At 48.0% G+C, this 13,578-nt stretch overlaps 1 protein-coding gene across 12 annotated transcripts in view; it reads right to left on the bottom strand.

Moving 5' to 3' along the window:
• Positions 1-2,838: 2,838 nt before the first annotated feature.
• CSK (C-terminal Src kinase) overlaps positions 2,839-13,578 on the bottom strand; it is a 69,557-nt gene continuing 58,817 nt past the window's right edge. For 7 of the 12 annotated variants that reach the window (XM_083698312.1, XM_083698308.1, XM_083698313.1 and 4 more), the window contains exons 9-13: positions 11,229-11,319; positions 9,752-9,825; positions 7,376-7,571; positions 6,206-6,292; positions 2,839-4,196 (exon numbers count right to left, since the gene is read on the bottom strand). In XM_083698312.1, the coding sequence (XP_083554438.1) occupies positions 4,014-4,196; positions 6,206-6,292; positions 7,376-7,571; positions 9,752-9,825; positions 11,229-11,319 (631 nt within the window). In that variant the 3' untranslated portion in view covers positions 2,839-4,013. Of the gene's footprint in view, positions 4,197-6,205; positions 6,296-7,375; positions 7,572-9,751; positions 9,826-11,228; positions 11,320-13,578 lie in introns of all 12 variants that reach the window. The other 5 variants (XM_083698307.1, XM_083698302.1, XM_083698310.1 and 2 more) reach the window with 1 other exon arrangement.

The raw sequence follows: 13,578 nt of genomic DNA, 5'->3' as shown, positions 1-13,578 counted from the left end.
GATTTTGGAATTTTTTTGTGGGCAAACATGGCTACCTTTGCTTCTCAGGCAAAGGAAGAAAACCTTTGGTCAGAGGGCCATCTAGTGGTGAAAGATTGCAGACAGCTATGTGGGTCCATTAGAAAAAGGGACCATGAAAACAGTCCAAAAATGCACAAAAGCACATTTCCTGATAAATATTTCATTTTCCTTGCATATTGTTGAGGAATTTCACTCTTTTCCTGAAGAACATTCAGCAAAATTGGTCCTCCTGCCAGTCTTTTCCTTTGTTCCATCATCCACCTACAGACGTGAACAAAAGTGTTTTAACATTAAGTGAGCTGAATTTTCTCAGATTTTTCTAAGAAATGTTTGAGAACACTCTTTTCCCTCTCCCCAAACAACTGAAGGAAAGTACATGCTGTGGCATTGCATTATTTTCAGTAAATGAACCAAAGTGAAAATTAAAATTGAATTCGGATTCTTGTTATTTCTAGACGAAGCTGTGTAGTGATGAATGTTGCATTTTGGGATCAGGTGAAATGATTTGGGGAGCAGAACATTATTACATTGGTCTCCAAGGATGTAGCACAGGTTGTTTGCAAGAGTAAGTGGCCTGATTCAGAAGCATAAGGCTATCAAAAGTATCTAGTGGGCCACTCCATTCAAATGCTTGTTGACACTCTCAAAGAATAATAATAATAAAAATAATTATTATTATTTATATCCTGCCCTTCCCAGCCGAAGCTGGGCTCAGGGCGGCTAACAACAATCAAAACAGTTCAACATTCTAAAAACATTCATTATAAAATTAATTAAAATCAAATTAATGGCAACCATCAAGCAAAATTCTGTGCAGATTGCCAGAGGAGGGGGTCAGGCTGCGCCCTGACCAAAGGCCTGGTGGAACAGCTCTGTCTTGCAGGCCCTGCGGAAAGATGTCAAGTCCCGCAGGGCCCTTGTCTCTTGTGACAGAGCGTTCCACCAGATTGGAGCCGCGGCCGAGAAAGCCCTGGCTCTAGTTGAGGCCAGCCTAACCTCTCTGTGGCCTGGGATCTTTAGGATGTTTTTATTTGCAGACCGTAAATTTCTCTGTGGGACATACCAGGAGAGGCGGTCCCGTAGGTACGAGGGTCCTAGGCCGTATAGGGCTTTAAAGGTTAAAACCAGCACCTTAAACCTGATCCTGTACTCCACCGGGAGCCAGTGCAGCTGGTATAGTACCGGATGAATATGATCTCGCAGCGAAGACCCCATAAGGAGTCTCGCCGCGGCATTCTGCATCCACTGGAGTTTCTGGGTCAGTCTCAAGGGCAGCCCCACGTAGAGCGAGTTACAATAATCCAGTCTGGAGGTGACCGTCGCATGGATCACAGTGGCTGGGTCAGGGCGAGAGAGATAAGGAGCCAACTGCTTAGCTTGGCGGAGATGAAAAAATGCCGCCTTTGTTATAGCTGTAATCTGCGCCTCCATAGAGAGGGAGGTATCGAAGATTACACCCAAACTCTTAAAGAACTCTGAAAGCAGGACATATCCTTGCAGAAGCCATGCTGGTTCCTCTCCAGCAATGCTTGTTCTTCTCTCTGCTTGGTAAGTATATCTTTAATTATGCTTTCCAGAAGTTTTTCCAGAGGAGACTTCAGCTAAATTAGCCAGTAACTTCCTAGATTCCCTGGATCCCCATTTCAAAAACAGTGTTGCATTGGCCATGTTCCCATCTTCAGGTATGGTGAGCGATCTTAGGGACTAGCTACCTAATTCTGTTCAAAGGCCAGCAATTTCACAGCAGGCCTCTCAGCTGGTTGCCTCCGGACAAGAGAATTGGAGTAGAGGTGTAAAAGATGCATTGTCCTGGTGCACTCACAGTTTTTCTCTTGCCCACGTGCCTCTGTGAAAGTGCTTCCAGGTGATGCCTCCACACATGGAACCTGAGAAATTTGACAATGCAAACATCCATAGCTCCCAAAGCTGCAGTTATTATGGGAGGGAGCCTGAAGAATGAGACAACAGAGGGTTTTTTTTGCCAAGCTCTATCAATTCACCGTTCACTCACCATTTCAGAAATCAGCCCATTAGTTGGATTATAATCCCACATCTATACAACTGGCTGACCAACCACATTAAAAATCCCCTGATGATTGAAAATGTACCCACAATTAATCAGGCATTAAAAAAAAAAAACTTCCAATCTAAGCACAAATATAAATCTATAACTATATTAAGTACATTGCAGTCAATCACATGCTGAACATGAGCCAGCAGCATGATGCAGCTGTAGGAATGCCAGCTTGACCCCACAACTATGGGAGCCCGAGGCTGTGGCTGCCGTGCAGTGTGCATGGCCCTGGCACTGAAATTTGTGGGTTCCCGGTTCCTTCATGAGGAATTTTGTGTGGGTGCTCAGGCACCCAGGGAGTCGGCACCGATGTGCAGCTGGGTGAAGTTGTGGTGTTGCATTACTGATTGCGGGCAGAGCCACAAACAAGACAGGGTGGCATTTGTAGTGCTATATAGGCCCTCCCCCCGTGCCACCCCATTCTCTGTGTCCCCCCCCCCCATGAGGTTCACAGGCTCCTCAACGCAGGCTGACCATTTGGAGCAGAAGTCTCCAATCTTTCAAGGCTCAGGACTCACCTTTAACCTGCAAATGCATGTGGGAACCCGTTTCCTAATTCTTTCGCCCTACATTCCATGGTGGTGGTGCCTTGGAGGACCCACTCGGGGGTCTTGACCTACCAGTCAAAGTCCAGTGGATTTGGAGCCCTGTCATTTCTAACCAGGCAGCCCAGCCTCCTCCTCAAAACCACCCCCTGGTGCTTACAGACGCAGGGAAAAGATGACAAGCAAGGCAGGAGCTCATACGTGTTCATATGGAATGATCTTTATTACAGTTTAATCTCACAGTTGGCAGCATTATATGAGCATAAAGCACTAGACAGGACTGGAAAAAGGCCTCTGGAGACAGCATGCAAACACTGTTTTTAAGCAAAGAAAACCCAAAAAACCCAACAGCCGTCCTTGGTGGCTTTGCGGTTTTAAACTTGCCCTGCCTTCATTTGGTTGGGGGTGGGGGGTGAATTTGCTAAATTTCAGAGCGTGTTCTGTTTTCTTTTCTTCTTTTTTTTTAACCTTTTTTATTATTACTTTAAAAAATAAGATTTGCAACTTTAGTAAAACCCAGCAAAACGGCTGATTTCCGGTGCAGTTTGAAATAACATTAAAAGGAACAAAAAATAAAAATAAAAACTGAACAAAAATCTTTTCTTTTTTAATAAAAAAAGGTGTGTTGTGGGCAGCGGGGGTGGGGTAAAAGATACTGGATTGGTAATTTGGGTATTTCCAGCAGTCACAGAAATACTGGGAGGGGAAGGGAAATCCCTCTGTCTCCCACACCTCATGGGGGCTCCCTCCCTCCTCCCCCCCCAATCTTCCCATTGTTTTGGTGCTATGTGAACGTCTTACATCTCCCCATGAAAATGGGAGGCATGGAGGTCTGGTTCTGGGGAGAAAGTCAAAGGGGGAAGGAAGGAGGCACGGCGGGGGGCGGGGAGAGGCGCTTCTGTGAGGAGGGGGTCAAATGGGGGGGGGGAAGTGTGGGGTACATGCTACAAACGAACAGTCAGGGTCTCTCCCCGCTATAAGAGAACCGGGATTCCTACAGGACCAGGAGAAGATTTTGGGGTCTCCCATATTTTCTCTCTCCCTCGTGCGTCTACTGGTGACCCCACTGAAAAAGATATGGGGGAGCCTTTTCCACGGAGGAGGAGGGAGAAGGAGCCGGACCCCCACCCCACGCCCCCCACCAGCTGGGGCACGGGGGTGGGGGGTAAATATGCACACAGTCCAATATGTTTCTCTAAATACAGTCCCTTGAGTGGAGGAATTCTGCATTCCTGGAGGGGTGGGGAAGAACCGCTCCCTCAGCCCCCTCGCCCGTTCTCCCCAACCCCCAGACGCATGGGCGTGGGAGGCGGGTCGCAGGAAGTGGTGGAGGAAGAGGCGTGTCCAAGGGAAACCCCACCCTCCCGCCCACCTCACAGGTAAAGCTCGCTGGCTTTGATATGCTCTAGCTGTTCCCGTAGTTGGTGGAAGGCGGGCCGGTGTGCGGGGTCCAAGGTCCAGCACTTCTTCATCACCTCGTAGACGATCTGAGGGCAGCCGTCGGGGGACTCCATTTTGTACCCCTTCTCCACGCGAGGGACTACATCCTTCAGAGGCTGCAAGGGGTGGGAGGAGAGGGAAACAAGATGAATTTGAGCTCTTAATGCAGAACATGCATTATATGACCTAAAAAGCATATGACCTAATAAGCATTACTAAGATCTGATGGGATGAGGCTCATGACTGAAATATAGAAATTGAGAAGAAGAAGAAGAAGAAGAAGAAGAAGAAGAAGAAGAAGAAGAAGAAGAAGAAGAGGAGGAGGAGGAGGAGGAGTTTGGATTTGATATCCCGCCTTTCACTCCCTTTAAGGAGTCTCAAAGCGGCTAACATTCTCCTTTCCCTTCCTCCCCCACAACAAACACTCGGTGAGGTGAAAACAAAAAAAATTCCTTCCAGTAGCACCTTAAAGACCAACTAAGTCAGTTCTTGGTATGAGCTTTCGTGTGCATGCACACTTCTTCAGATACCTGGTATTTTTTTTGTTTTGACTGTGGCAGACCAACACGGCTACCTATCTGTATCTGTGAGGTGAGTGGGGCTGAGAAGTGTGACTGGCCCAAGGTCACCCAGCAGCTGCATGTGGAGGAGCGGAGACGCGAACCCGGTTCCCCAGATTACGAGTCCACCGCTCTTAACCACTACACCACACTGGTTATAGGGGTATAACCTATTCAAAAGGAATAGATCAAACAGGAAGGAAGGAGTAGCAGCATTATAAAGGATGTGTACACTTGTGAAGAAATACATGACCTGGAGTATGGAAAGCAGATTAAGAGTATATGGGTTAAAACAGGGGTCCCCAAACTAAGCCCCACGGGCTAGATAAGGCCCGAGGGACTCGTTTATCCGGCCTGCAGCACCACCCACTGCTGCCCCCCACTCTTACCGGTGCTGCGCGGCTGCCCACTTCTGGGTCAGAGAAGCACCAGAAATAGCTTGTGCACATGCGCAAGCATTATTTCCGGTGCACATCCGGGTCGGAGGAGGCCCGTGCACATGCCGTTTCCGGTGCTCCTCCGACCCGGAAGTGCGCCGGAAATAGCATGTGCACAAGCGTATGGGCACGTGCTCCCCTGCCCTCCGGCCTGCCGCGCGATCGGCGCTGGAGACAGCGGCCTGAGGTAAGTTTGTTGACCCCTGGGTTACAAATATAGGAGAGAAAGACAAGAGTGACCTTACTGTGGGGGTCTGCTATAGATCACCAAGCCAGGCTTGGATGGTGCCTTCCTACAGCAGAGTACCAAACATTCAGAAATATAGTAGTCATAGCAGACTTCGAGTACCCTGATATCCATCAGAACTCAAACTCTGCCAAGAATATAAGGTCCAACAAATTCCTCCATTGTCTCGCTTACAGTTTCATTTCCCAGAAGGTAGAGAAAGCAACAAGAGGGCCATCTACCTTGGACCTCGTCCTAACCATCAGTGAGGAATTGATTGACGAAGTCTAAGTACTTGGAACCTTGGGAGGAAGTGATCGTACCCTTTTGGGTTTGATGAGAACAGAGGCAGGGAAATCTGAGCGTAGTCAGACATGCACTCTGGATTTTAAGGCCAATTTCAAAAAGCTTAAGAAACTGCCGGGTGAGATCTCATGGTCAGAAATACTCAAAGAGAAGGGAGTCCAAGATGGGTGGGAGTTTCTTAAAGGTGAACTATTTAAGACACAAAAGCCGAGAATTCCAACAAGAAAGAAAAGTGGGGGACATGTAAAGGAACCACTGTGGTTGCATAAGGAGCTTTCAGATGAGCTGAGATGTAAGAAGGCAGCGGTGTTGTGTGAGCAAATGCTCACATGTGCCTGAGGGATGCATGGGCATTGTGGGCCCGGCAGGTGAGCTGGAGGGGCGTGTGCACACAGGCCGCAAAGGGTGAAGGAGTCCCAAAACAGCTGGAGGGCCAAGTTTGGCCATCACTGCCCTAAGGCAGCTCAACTGCTATGAGAAGAGAAGGCAGAGCAAAAATGCACTTGCTGCAAGAGTTGGCTGCAAAAAAAGGAGGGGAGGGACAGGATCCCTGTCGAAACATCAAAAGCCGCCCAAGCTGAGCTTCCGTCACTTACAATTCTCGGATAAGGCACTCGCCCAAAGGAGTAGATTTCCCAGAGGAGGATCCCAAAGCTCCAGACGTCGGACTTGGTGGAAAATTTCTGCTAAGAGAAAGGAAGTCCATCGTTGAGGGAAATGGTTCCTGGGGGTGGCGAGATAATCCCCAAGCCTGGAGATCATCACACAGCCTCTCACCACAGTGGTGGATTTGGACTCTCATATTTCAGCAGCAGCACCCTCTGCCTCTTGCACTCTGCTCCATAGCACTGTTTGGGTGCCCCCCCCCCACAGAACAGGAGCCAGCGCAACCGGACCAGTCATGCCGTGTCCTAAAACCACCTCTGCTCACCACCCTCTTTTGGGGGAACTGGATTTTAGCACTTTCCCAAATAATAATAATAATAATTTATTATTTATACCCCGCCCATCTGGCTGGGCCTCCCCAGCCACTCTGGGCGGCTTCCATAAAAACCAAAAATACAGTAAAATATCACACGTTAAAAAGTTCCCTGAACAGGGCTGCCTTAAGATGTCTTCTGAATGTCAGGTAGTTGTTTATCGCTTTGACATCTGCTGGAAGGGCGTTCCACAGGGTGGGCGCCACTACCGAGAAGGCCCTCTGCCTGGTTCCCTGTAGCTTTGCTTCTCGCAATGAGGGAACCACCAGAAGGCCCTCAGCACTGGACCTCAGCGTACGGGCAAAATGATGGGGGTGGAGACGCTCCTTCAGGTATACTGGACCGAGGCCGTTTAGGGCTTTAAAGGTCAGCACCAACACTTTGAATTTTGCTCGGAAACATACTGGGAGCCAATGTAGGTCTTTCAAGACCGGTGTTATATGGTCTCGGCGGCCGCTCTCAGTCACCAGTCTAGCTGCTGCATTCTGGATTAAAAGCCACCAAATGCCCCCCAAACTACACCCAGCCTCCTCTGCAAAACATGAACTATCGTAGCTCATGACTGATCAAGTCCATTTTGCAAATCAAGCTCATGCCGGCCAGCAGGGGGTGGGGCCTGGGAAGGGGCACACCCGCCCCCCGAGAGTCAGTCCCAAGGGCTGAAGAGAGGGGGAAGGAGGGTGCCGCTTGCCCCCCAGGTTGAGGTTCCTCACTCTGGACAGACAGTCATGCCTGTGTCTGTGATGGCTCAGGGCCCCCCCAGGTCACCCCCGTGTTGTGCCACACCTTTTCTCTAAGTGCTTCTGGCGCCGTCCATTTCACTGGCAGCTTGCCCGTGTCCTGGGTTGACGAGGCTTCTTTCGTCAGCCCGAAGTCACTGACTTTGGCAATGTTGTCTTCCGAGACCAGGACATTCCGCGCTGCCAAGTCCCGATGGACGAAGTTGTTTGCCTCCAGGTACGCCATGGCTTCACAGACGTCTCTGTGTGGGGAGAACAGGCAGGCAAGACTCAGGAAAAGGAGCTGTTGCTCCAGGAGATGATGCCAGCGCAGAGCTGTCTCCCTGCATGAGCCTCCTGGCAGCCAAGACGTGCGAGTGAGGCTCTGCTCTGAATTGCAACTTGCAGCACAGGTTGGATTGCAAAGCAGGGCCTGTTTCGGTGGTGGCCCCCAGGATTTGGAATGCCCTGACCACATTCTCTTTCTTTGTTTGTAGGACCAAAATACCCTTTACCTGGTTCTGCTGCTGTTGTATTCTGTACTGATTATTTGTGTTAATTAGTGCTTGCATCTGTTAAACCATTGCATAATCCTATTTATTTTATTTTTTACATGAAAAGTAGTGCGGGCATTTTAAGACTGAATGATTGAAACGTTATCATTACAGGCCGTAGTTTTGACACTGTGATGAAAGGCCCATCAATCACCTGACATTCAAATCCTTCCCAGCATCTCCTTATCCATTTTCCTCTGTTTTAAGCTCCTGTGAACACATGCTATCACCCCCAAGAAGATTCTCCTGTGCTTATAGATGCGTCCTCCAAATGATTAGCTGGGAAGATAGAAAGCTGCCTTATACCAAAACAACAACAGTTGTTTATTTCTAACAACAACAGTTATAAGGTTGAAGCGACCTCAGCGTCAGAGTATCTGATGAAGTGTGTACAGTGGTACCTCGGGTTACAGACGCTTCAGGTTACAGACTCCGCAAACCCAGAAATAGTACCTCGGGTTAAGAACTTTACCTCAGGATGAGAACAGAAATCGTGCTCTGGCGGCGCAGCAGCAGCAGCAGGAGGCCCCATTAGCTAAAGTGGTGCTTCAGGTTAAGAACAGTTTCAGGTTAAGAACGGAACTCCAGAACAAATTAAGTACTTAACCCGAGGTACCACTGCATTACACAAGAAAGCTCATACCTTGAAAGCTTATATTTAGTTGATCTTTAAGGTGCCACTGGAATTATTAAAAAAGATTTTTTGTTATTTATTATACCAAAACAGTCCATTACTTCATCTAGGTTAGTTCTGTCTACACTGATTGGCAGCAGTTCTGCAGAGTTCCAGGCAGGAGTGTCTCCCAGCTGCCATTGGGACTGAACCTGGTAGATCTCTGCATGGAAGGCATGTGGCTCTTCCCTGTAATTTTAAAACCAGAGTGTCTGGCACTGTATAATGCTGTGGGCAATTGATTAAAATGCATGGATTTAAGCCTCAACAGGTATTCAAGGTGGGCCACAGAATGCAGTAAGAGAATGCGGAGCTGCAAAAAAGGCAAAACATTATCTGAAAAGTACACTAACAATTTTTTATCGCTGGCCAGATGCCAAAAATGTACAACAGGGATGAGGAACAAGCAGCCCACAAGCTAAAACTGGCCTGGCCAGGGTTCTTATTTGGCTGGCAAGGCTGTTTCCCCCAAACCATGCTCACATCTGATGTTGTGCATGGTGCCCAAGAAGCACTCAGCTGTCAGGTGCTTAGGGAAGTGTTGCGCTAGGGGCATTGGTGGGTGGACATGCCAACCCACTTGCCAACCATGAGATGTTATGAGGGCTCCATGTGACTAACAGGCGGGCTGCCCCATCCACCCATCAAAATTGTCCCATTGGGGTGGGGCTAGGTAATGACCCAGCTGCCAAGGTCACAGAACAGTTTTCTTGAGGGCATGGTTGAACATTCCTCCTCCAGCCGAATTTTAAAGGGGGTCTCATTCCAAAATCATGCATGTTCATGCAAAGACGGTAATGCTGACACATGGTTTTATGCGCTGCCAATCTGCCCTCTGTGCAGACATTTACATAATCAATCCGCCACCAACATCTCATCCAGAATGTGACTTTTCTCCTTGTGGATCAAGAAAAACTGGTGACTGAAAAGACAGCAACAGTTCTAACAACTGCCAATAACATAAAACGATTGACCCACAATGATCCTCTCTTGATTTTTAAACTGTGTGACTTTACATTTAGCTTTTGGCAATTTTATCTGCTTAGCGATGTTTGCATATGTTTGTACTTGGCACCCAAATTGCAATGGTTGCAAGTATCTCTCTGTCTCTATTGATCCATCTGTCTACACACAAACAAGTTCTGATTGTTGTTTTCTGCAGGCACAGATCCTGCCAGGTGGGTGTGTGGCCTTGTCTCGCCCGTGCCATACTTACAAGGAGAACTTCAGCAGACATTCTCCCCCTAGCACAGACCTCCCTCGGGAGCGAAGGTAATCGACTAAACTTCCCTGCAGACAAAGAGAAGTGGGAAGAGAAGGGTTAATGCCACAAACAGGGTGGGGGGGGTCAAGTATGGAGTGCAACTCTCAGCCCATTACAAGTCTGGTCAGGGGTGTTTTTTTCCAGCTAAGCAGAGGCTGCAAGGCACATCCTGACCTCACCAGGCATATCTCTCTCTCTCTCTCTCTCTCCTTAGTCACCAAGGCCTCTTTTGTTATACAAATTTTAAGGTGCATACATAGGAGGCCCTCCCCCCCCCAAAAAAACCCCAATCCTTCACCCTTCAAAATTAGGAAATATTCCCTGAAAAAAGACACTTTATCTGAGTACACAGAACCTTCCCAAATCCATCTTGGCCTTCTTAATAGCCCCGGATATTTTCTTTGCAGAAGAAGGAAGCATTCCCAATAGTTCTTTTCACTTGCAAATCCTTTCCAATTCTGTAAACAGACAAACCTCTTGGAATGAATGGGCAACCCCTCTGCAAAACTGCTATGGCAAGTATCTGTTACAAAGGTCATCTTCTGGGTATGAATGGGGTCGGCCTTTATGGTACATAACGTTTCAAAAGAATGGCCCAGACTGGCAAACACAATTAGGTATATTGACAGACAGGGAACAAGCCACATTCTCAACTTTCTGTTGCAGACAGCCTCTTTCTGTGATCTGGTATTATATTTTGGGTGGTCTTTGGTTAAGGAGTTGGGAAATCTCTAAAGCCTTTAAAAGTTGTTACACACTCGGTATTCTAGGCGAGGACATTAATAGGCAAGATGTTAAATTGTTTTTATATGCAATAACTGCGGCAAGAGTATTGATAGCCCAGAAATGGAAACAAGAAGAAATTCTGATGAAAGGAGAATGGCAGACAAAATTAATGGACTATGCAGAATTAGACAAAATGACAGGAAGGACTCGAAACCTGCGGGACCAGAGATTTACAGAAGATTGGAAGAAATATACAAACTATTTGAAGAGCAACTGTAATCAACAGATTACGCTAGTAGGACTACAAGAAATTTTGTAAGAAGAAATGTATGAAGCATTGCAAAGTAGAGAAAGAATAGAAATATTAGTTATGAATTAAATGTAATTGTGGAAGTAAGAAATGTATATTTAGTGAATAGATTGGAAAATTTTCAGATGTGATTGATGGAAGTCAAAAAAATGGTCTAAGATATGAAAGTATGTCTAATTACTGTTGAAAATGATATGTTGAAAAACTAATTAAAAATTATTTTAAAAAATAAAAAATAAAAATTCAGTTCACCATGTTTTTATACAGCAGTCGTGCCCCCCACCCTTTGATCAGGCCACAGCTTGGCCATGGGTCCTGCCCAGCTGCTGAAAACTGCCTGGTAGGGTGGCTCAGCCTTTTGAGCACCCCTGGCCAGCAGCACCAGCCCCTTACCTTTGCCATGTACTCTGTGACGAGGTAGAGGCCGCCCTTCTCCTCCACAATCACCCCCAGCATCTGAACCAGGTTGCTGTGCCGGAGCTGCCTGCAATGAGATTGGCCGGGGAGGGAGGGAAGAGAAGGTGTCATCCACAGGCTGCTGGCTGGTTTCAGAGGCAGCGCAGTGTAGTTGTACAAGTGTCAGTCTAGGAGCCCTTCAGACCAGGGTTCAAATCCCCACCCCACCCCGCTCAGCCATGAAGCTTACTGGCCTTGGCCCAGTCACCACCGTTTGAGGAACGCTCTCCCCAGGGAGGTTTGGCTGGCACCTCCATCACACACCTTAAGGCGCCAGGTGAAAATGTTCCTCTTCAACCAGGCTGATTGTTATTCTAACAGCCTTTTACATGTGTTTGTGGGAGGGGGTTTATTGTTTCGTTTTGTTCTATTTATTTTGTGTTTTTATCCTGTATTCTTGTCTTGTGAAATGCCCGAGATCCTCATATGAAGTGCGACATATAAATTTAATAACTAAATAAATGACTGGTGACACAGCAGGGACACTGCAGACATCCATGGGCTCAAGGGAGGCCTTTGCGGATCCTGCTCCCAAGTGTTGGGGGGCCTTGGATACCCCAGGGAGCCCTCCCTACACTCAGAAGGATGTCAGGAAGGACACTACGTTTCCAAGCACAATTCAAAGTGTTGGTGCTGACCATTAAAGCCCTAAACGGCCTCGGTCCAGTAGACCTGAAGGAGCGTCTCCACCCCCATCGTTCTGCCCGGACACTGAGGTCCAGCGCCGAGGGACTTCTGGCGGTTCCCTCGCTGTGAGAAGCCAAGTTACAGGGAACCAGGCAGAGGGCCTTCTCGGTTGTGGCACCCGCCCTGTGGAATGCCTTCCCACCAGATGTCAAAGAGAAAAACAACTACCAGACTTTTAGAAGACATCTGAAGGCAGCCCTGTTTAGGGAAGCTTTTAATGTTTAATAGGTAATTGTATTTTAGTGCTTTGTTGGAAGCCACCCACAGTGGCTGGGGAAACCCAGGCAGATGGGAGGGGTATAAATAATAAATTATAATTATAATTATAATTATAATTATAATTATAATTATAATTATAATTATAATTATTATTATTCTGCCCTAGACCAGAGTTGGACCCCTGGTCCAGCGAGCTCCAAGCTCCAAGCAAGGCCTGGTAGCTATTCCTCAGGGACTTCAGGTGCAAATCTTTTCCATCTCCACTTGGAGATACCATCGTGGACTGAACCTGGGATCTTCAGGGTCTAAGCCATGCAGAAGTCAGACTGGAGCCCTGGAGCCCAATCCTTCATGGCGCCCAGCACCCTTCTCCCAACTCTTAAGCAACCCGGGTGCTTACTCTGGGAGAAATCCCATGCGGACCTACTGACGGGCTCTTGCCTCCATCCTCAGTGCTATCAATCTCACTTCCTTGGGCAAACCTCCATGTCAAGCTGGAGCCCTGCAGATGTTGTTGGACTCCAACTCCCGTTCATAGAATCCTAGAAACGCAGAGCTGGAAGGGACCCCAAGGGTCATCCAGCCCAACCCCAGGAATCAGAGCTGGAGAATCGACAGATGGCCAGCCAAGCTCTGCTTAAACTCAGCCAGCATGGCCAATGGCCAGGGAGGATAGTTGTTCCCAGCACTATGCCAGCCTCCATTGGACTTATCTGTCCTTTACCTGATGATTCGGCCCTGCCTGTTTTTTAAAGAGACGGACAGAGACAGGGAGAGGCTGGACCAGAGGCAAAGGCATCCTCATCTCTGAAGCCAGCTGCCTCAAGGGAGAGAGACAGTGTGGTGCAGTGGTTGGAGAGACCTTGCTCAGCCACAAAGCTCATTGGGGCCAGTACTCTTGCCTGTCCCCCTAGCCTACCTCACAGGTTTGTTGTGAGGATAAAATGTGCAAGACTAGAACTATGCCCTACCATCCCGATCTCCTTGGAGGAAAGAAGGTAGGGTGATATATAAATAAGCAGATCATCACCCGACGTCTCAGGCTCACCTGGGCAAGGCTACACCAGGACAGTCTGTGATGGCGGCCCTCAAAAGACTCCCTGCACACACACCCCAGCGCCTCCACTTCTTTCGGGAGGCCTCTGATCCCCCCCAAAAAAGTTACATATTTTTCAGGACCCACCCTATTCCCATGAGTGCAATTTGTTTTTAACTGGGTTTTTAAAACAGTAACACCCTAGAGGTCCTGGGCACTAAGGAAGTCAGATTAGCATCAACCAGAGCCAGGGCCTTTTCAACACTGGCTCCGGTCTGGTGGAACGCTCTGCCTCATGAGACCAGGGCCCTGCAGGATCTGATTTCTTTCCACAGGGCCTGTAAG

The sequence above is a fragment of the Podarcis gaigeae genome (genome assembly GCF_964106915.1).
Source record: "Podarcis gaigeae genome assembly, chromosome: 9".
NCBI lineage: Eukaryota > Metazoa > Chordata > Lepidosauria > Squamata > Lacertidae > Podarcis > Podarcis gaigeae.
Note: the sequence above shows the minus strand (reverse complement) of the source record. Positions and strands in the feature narration are given on the sequence as shown.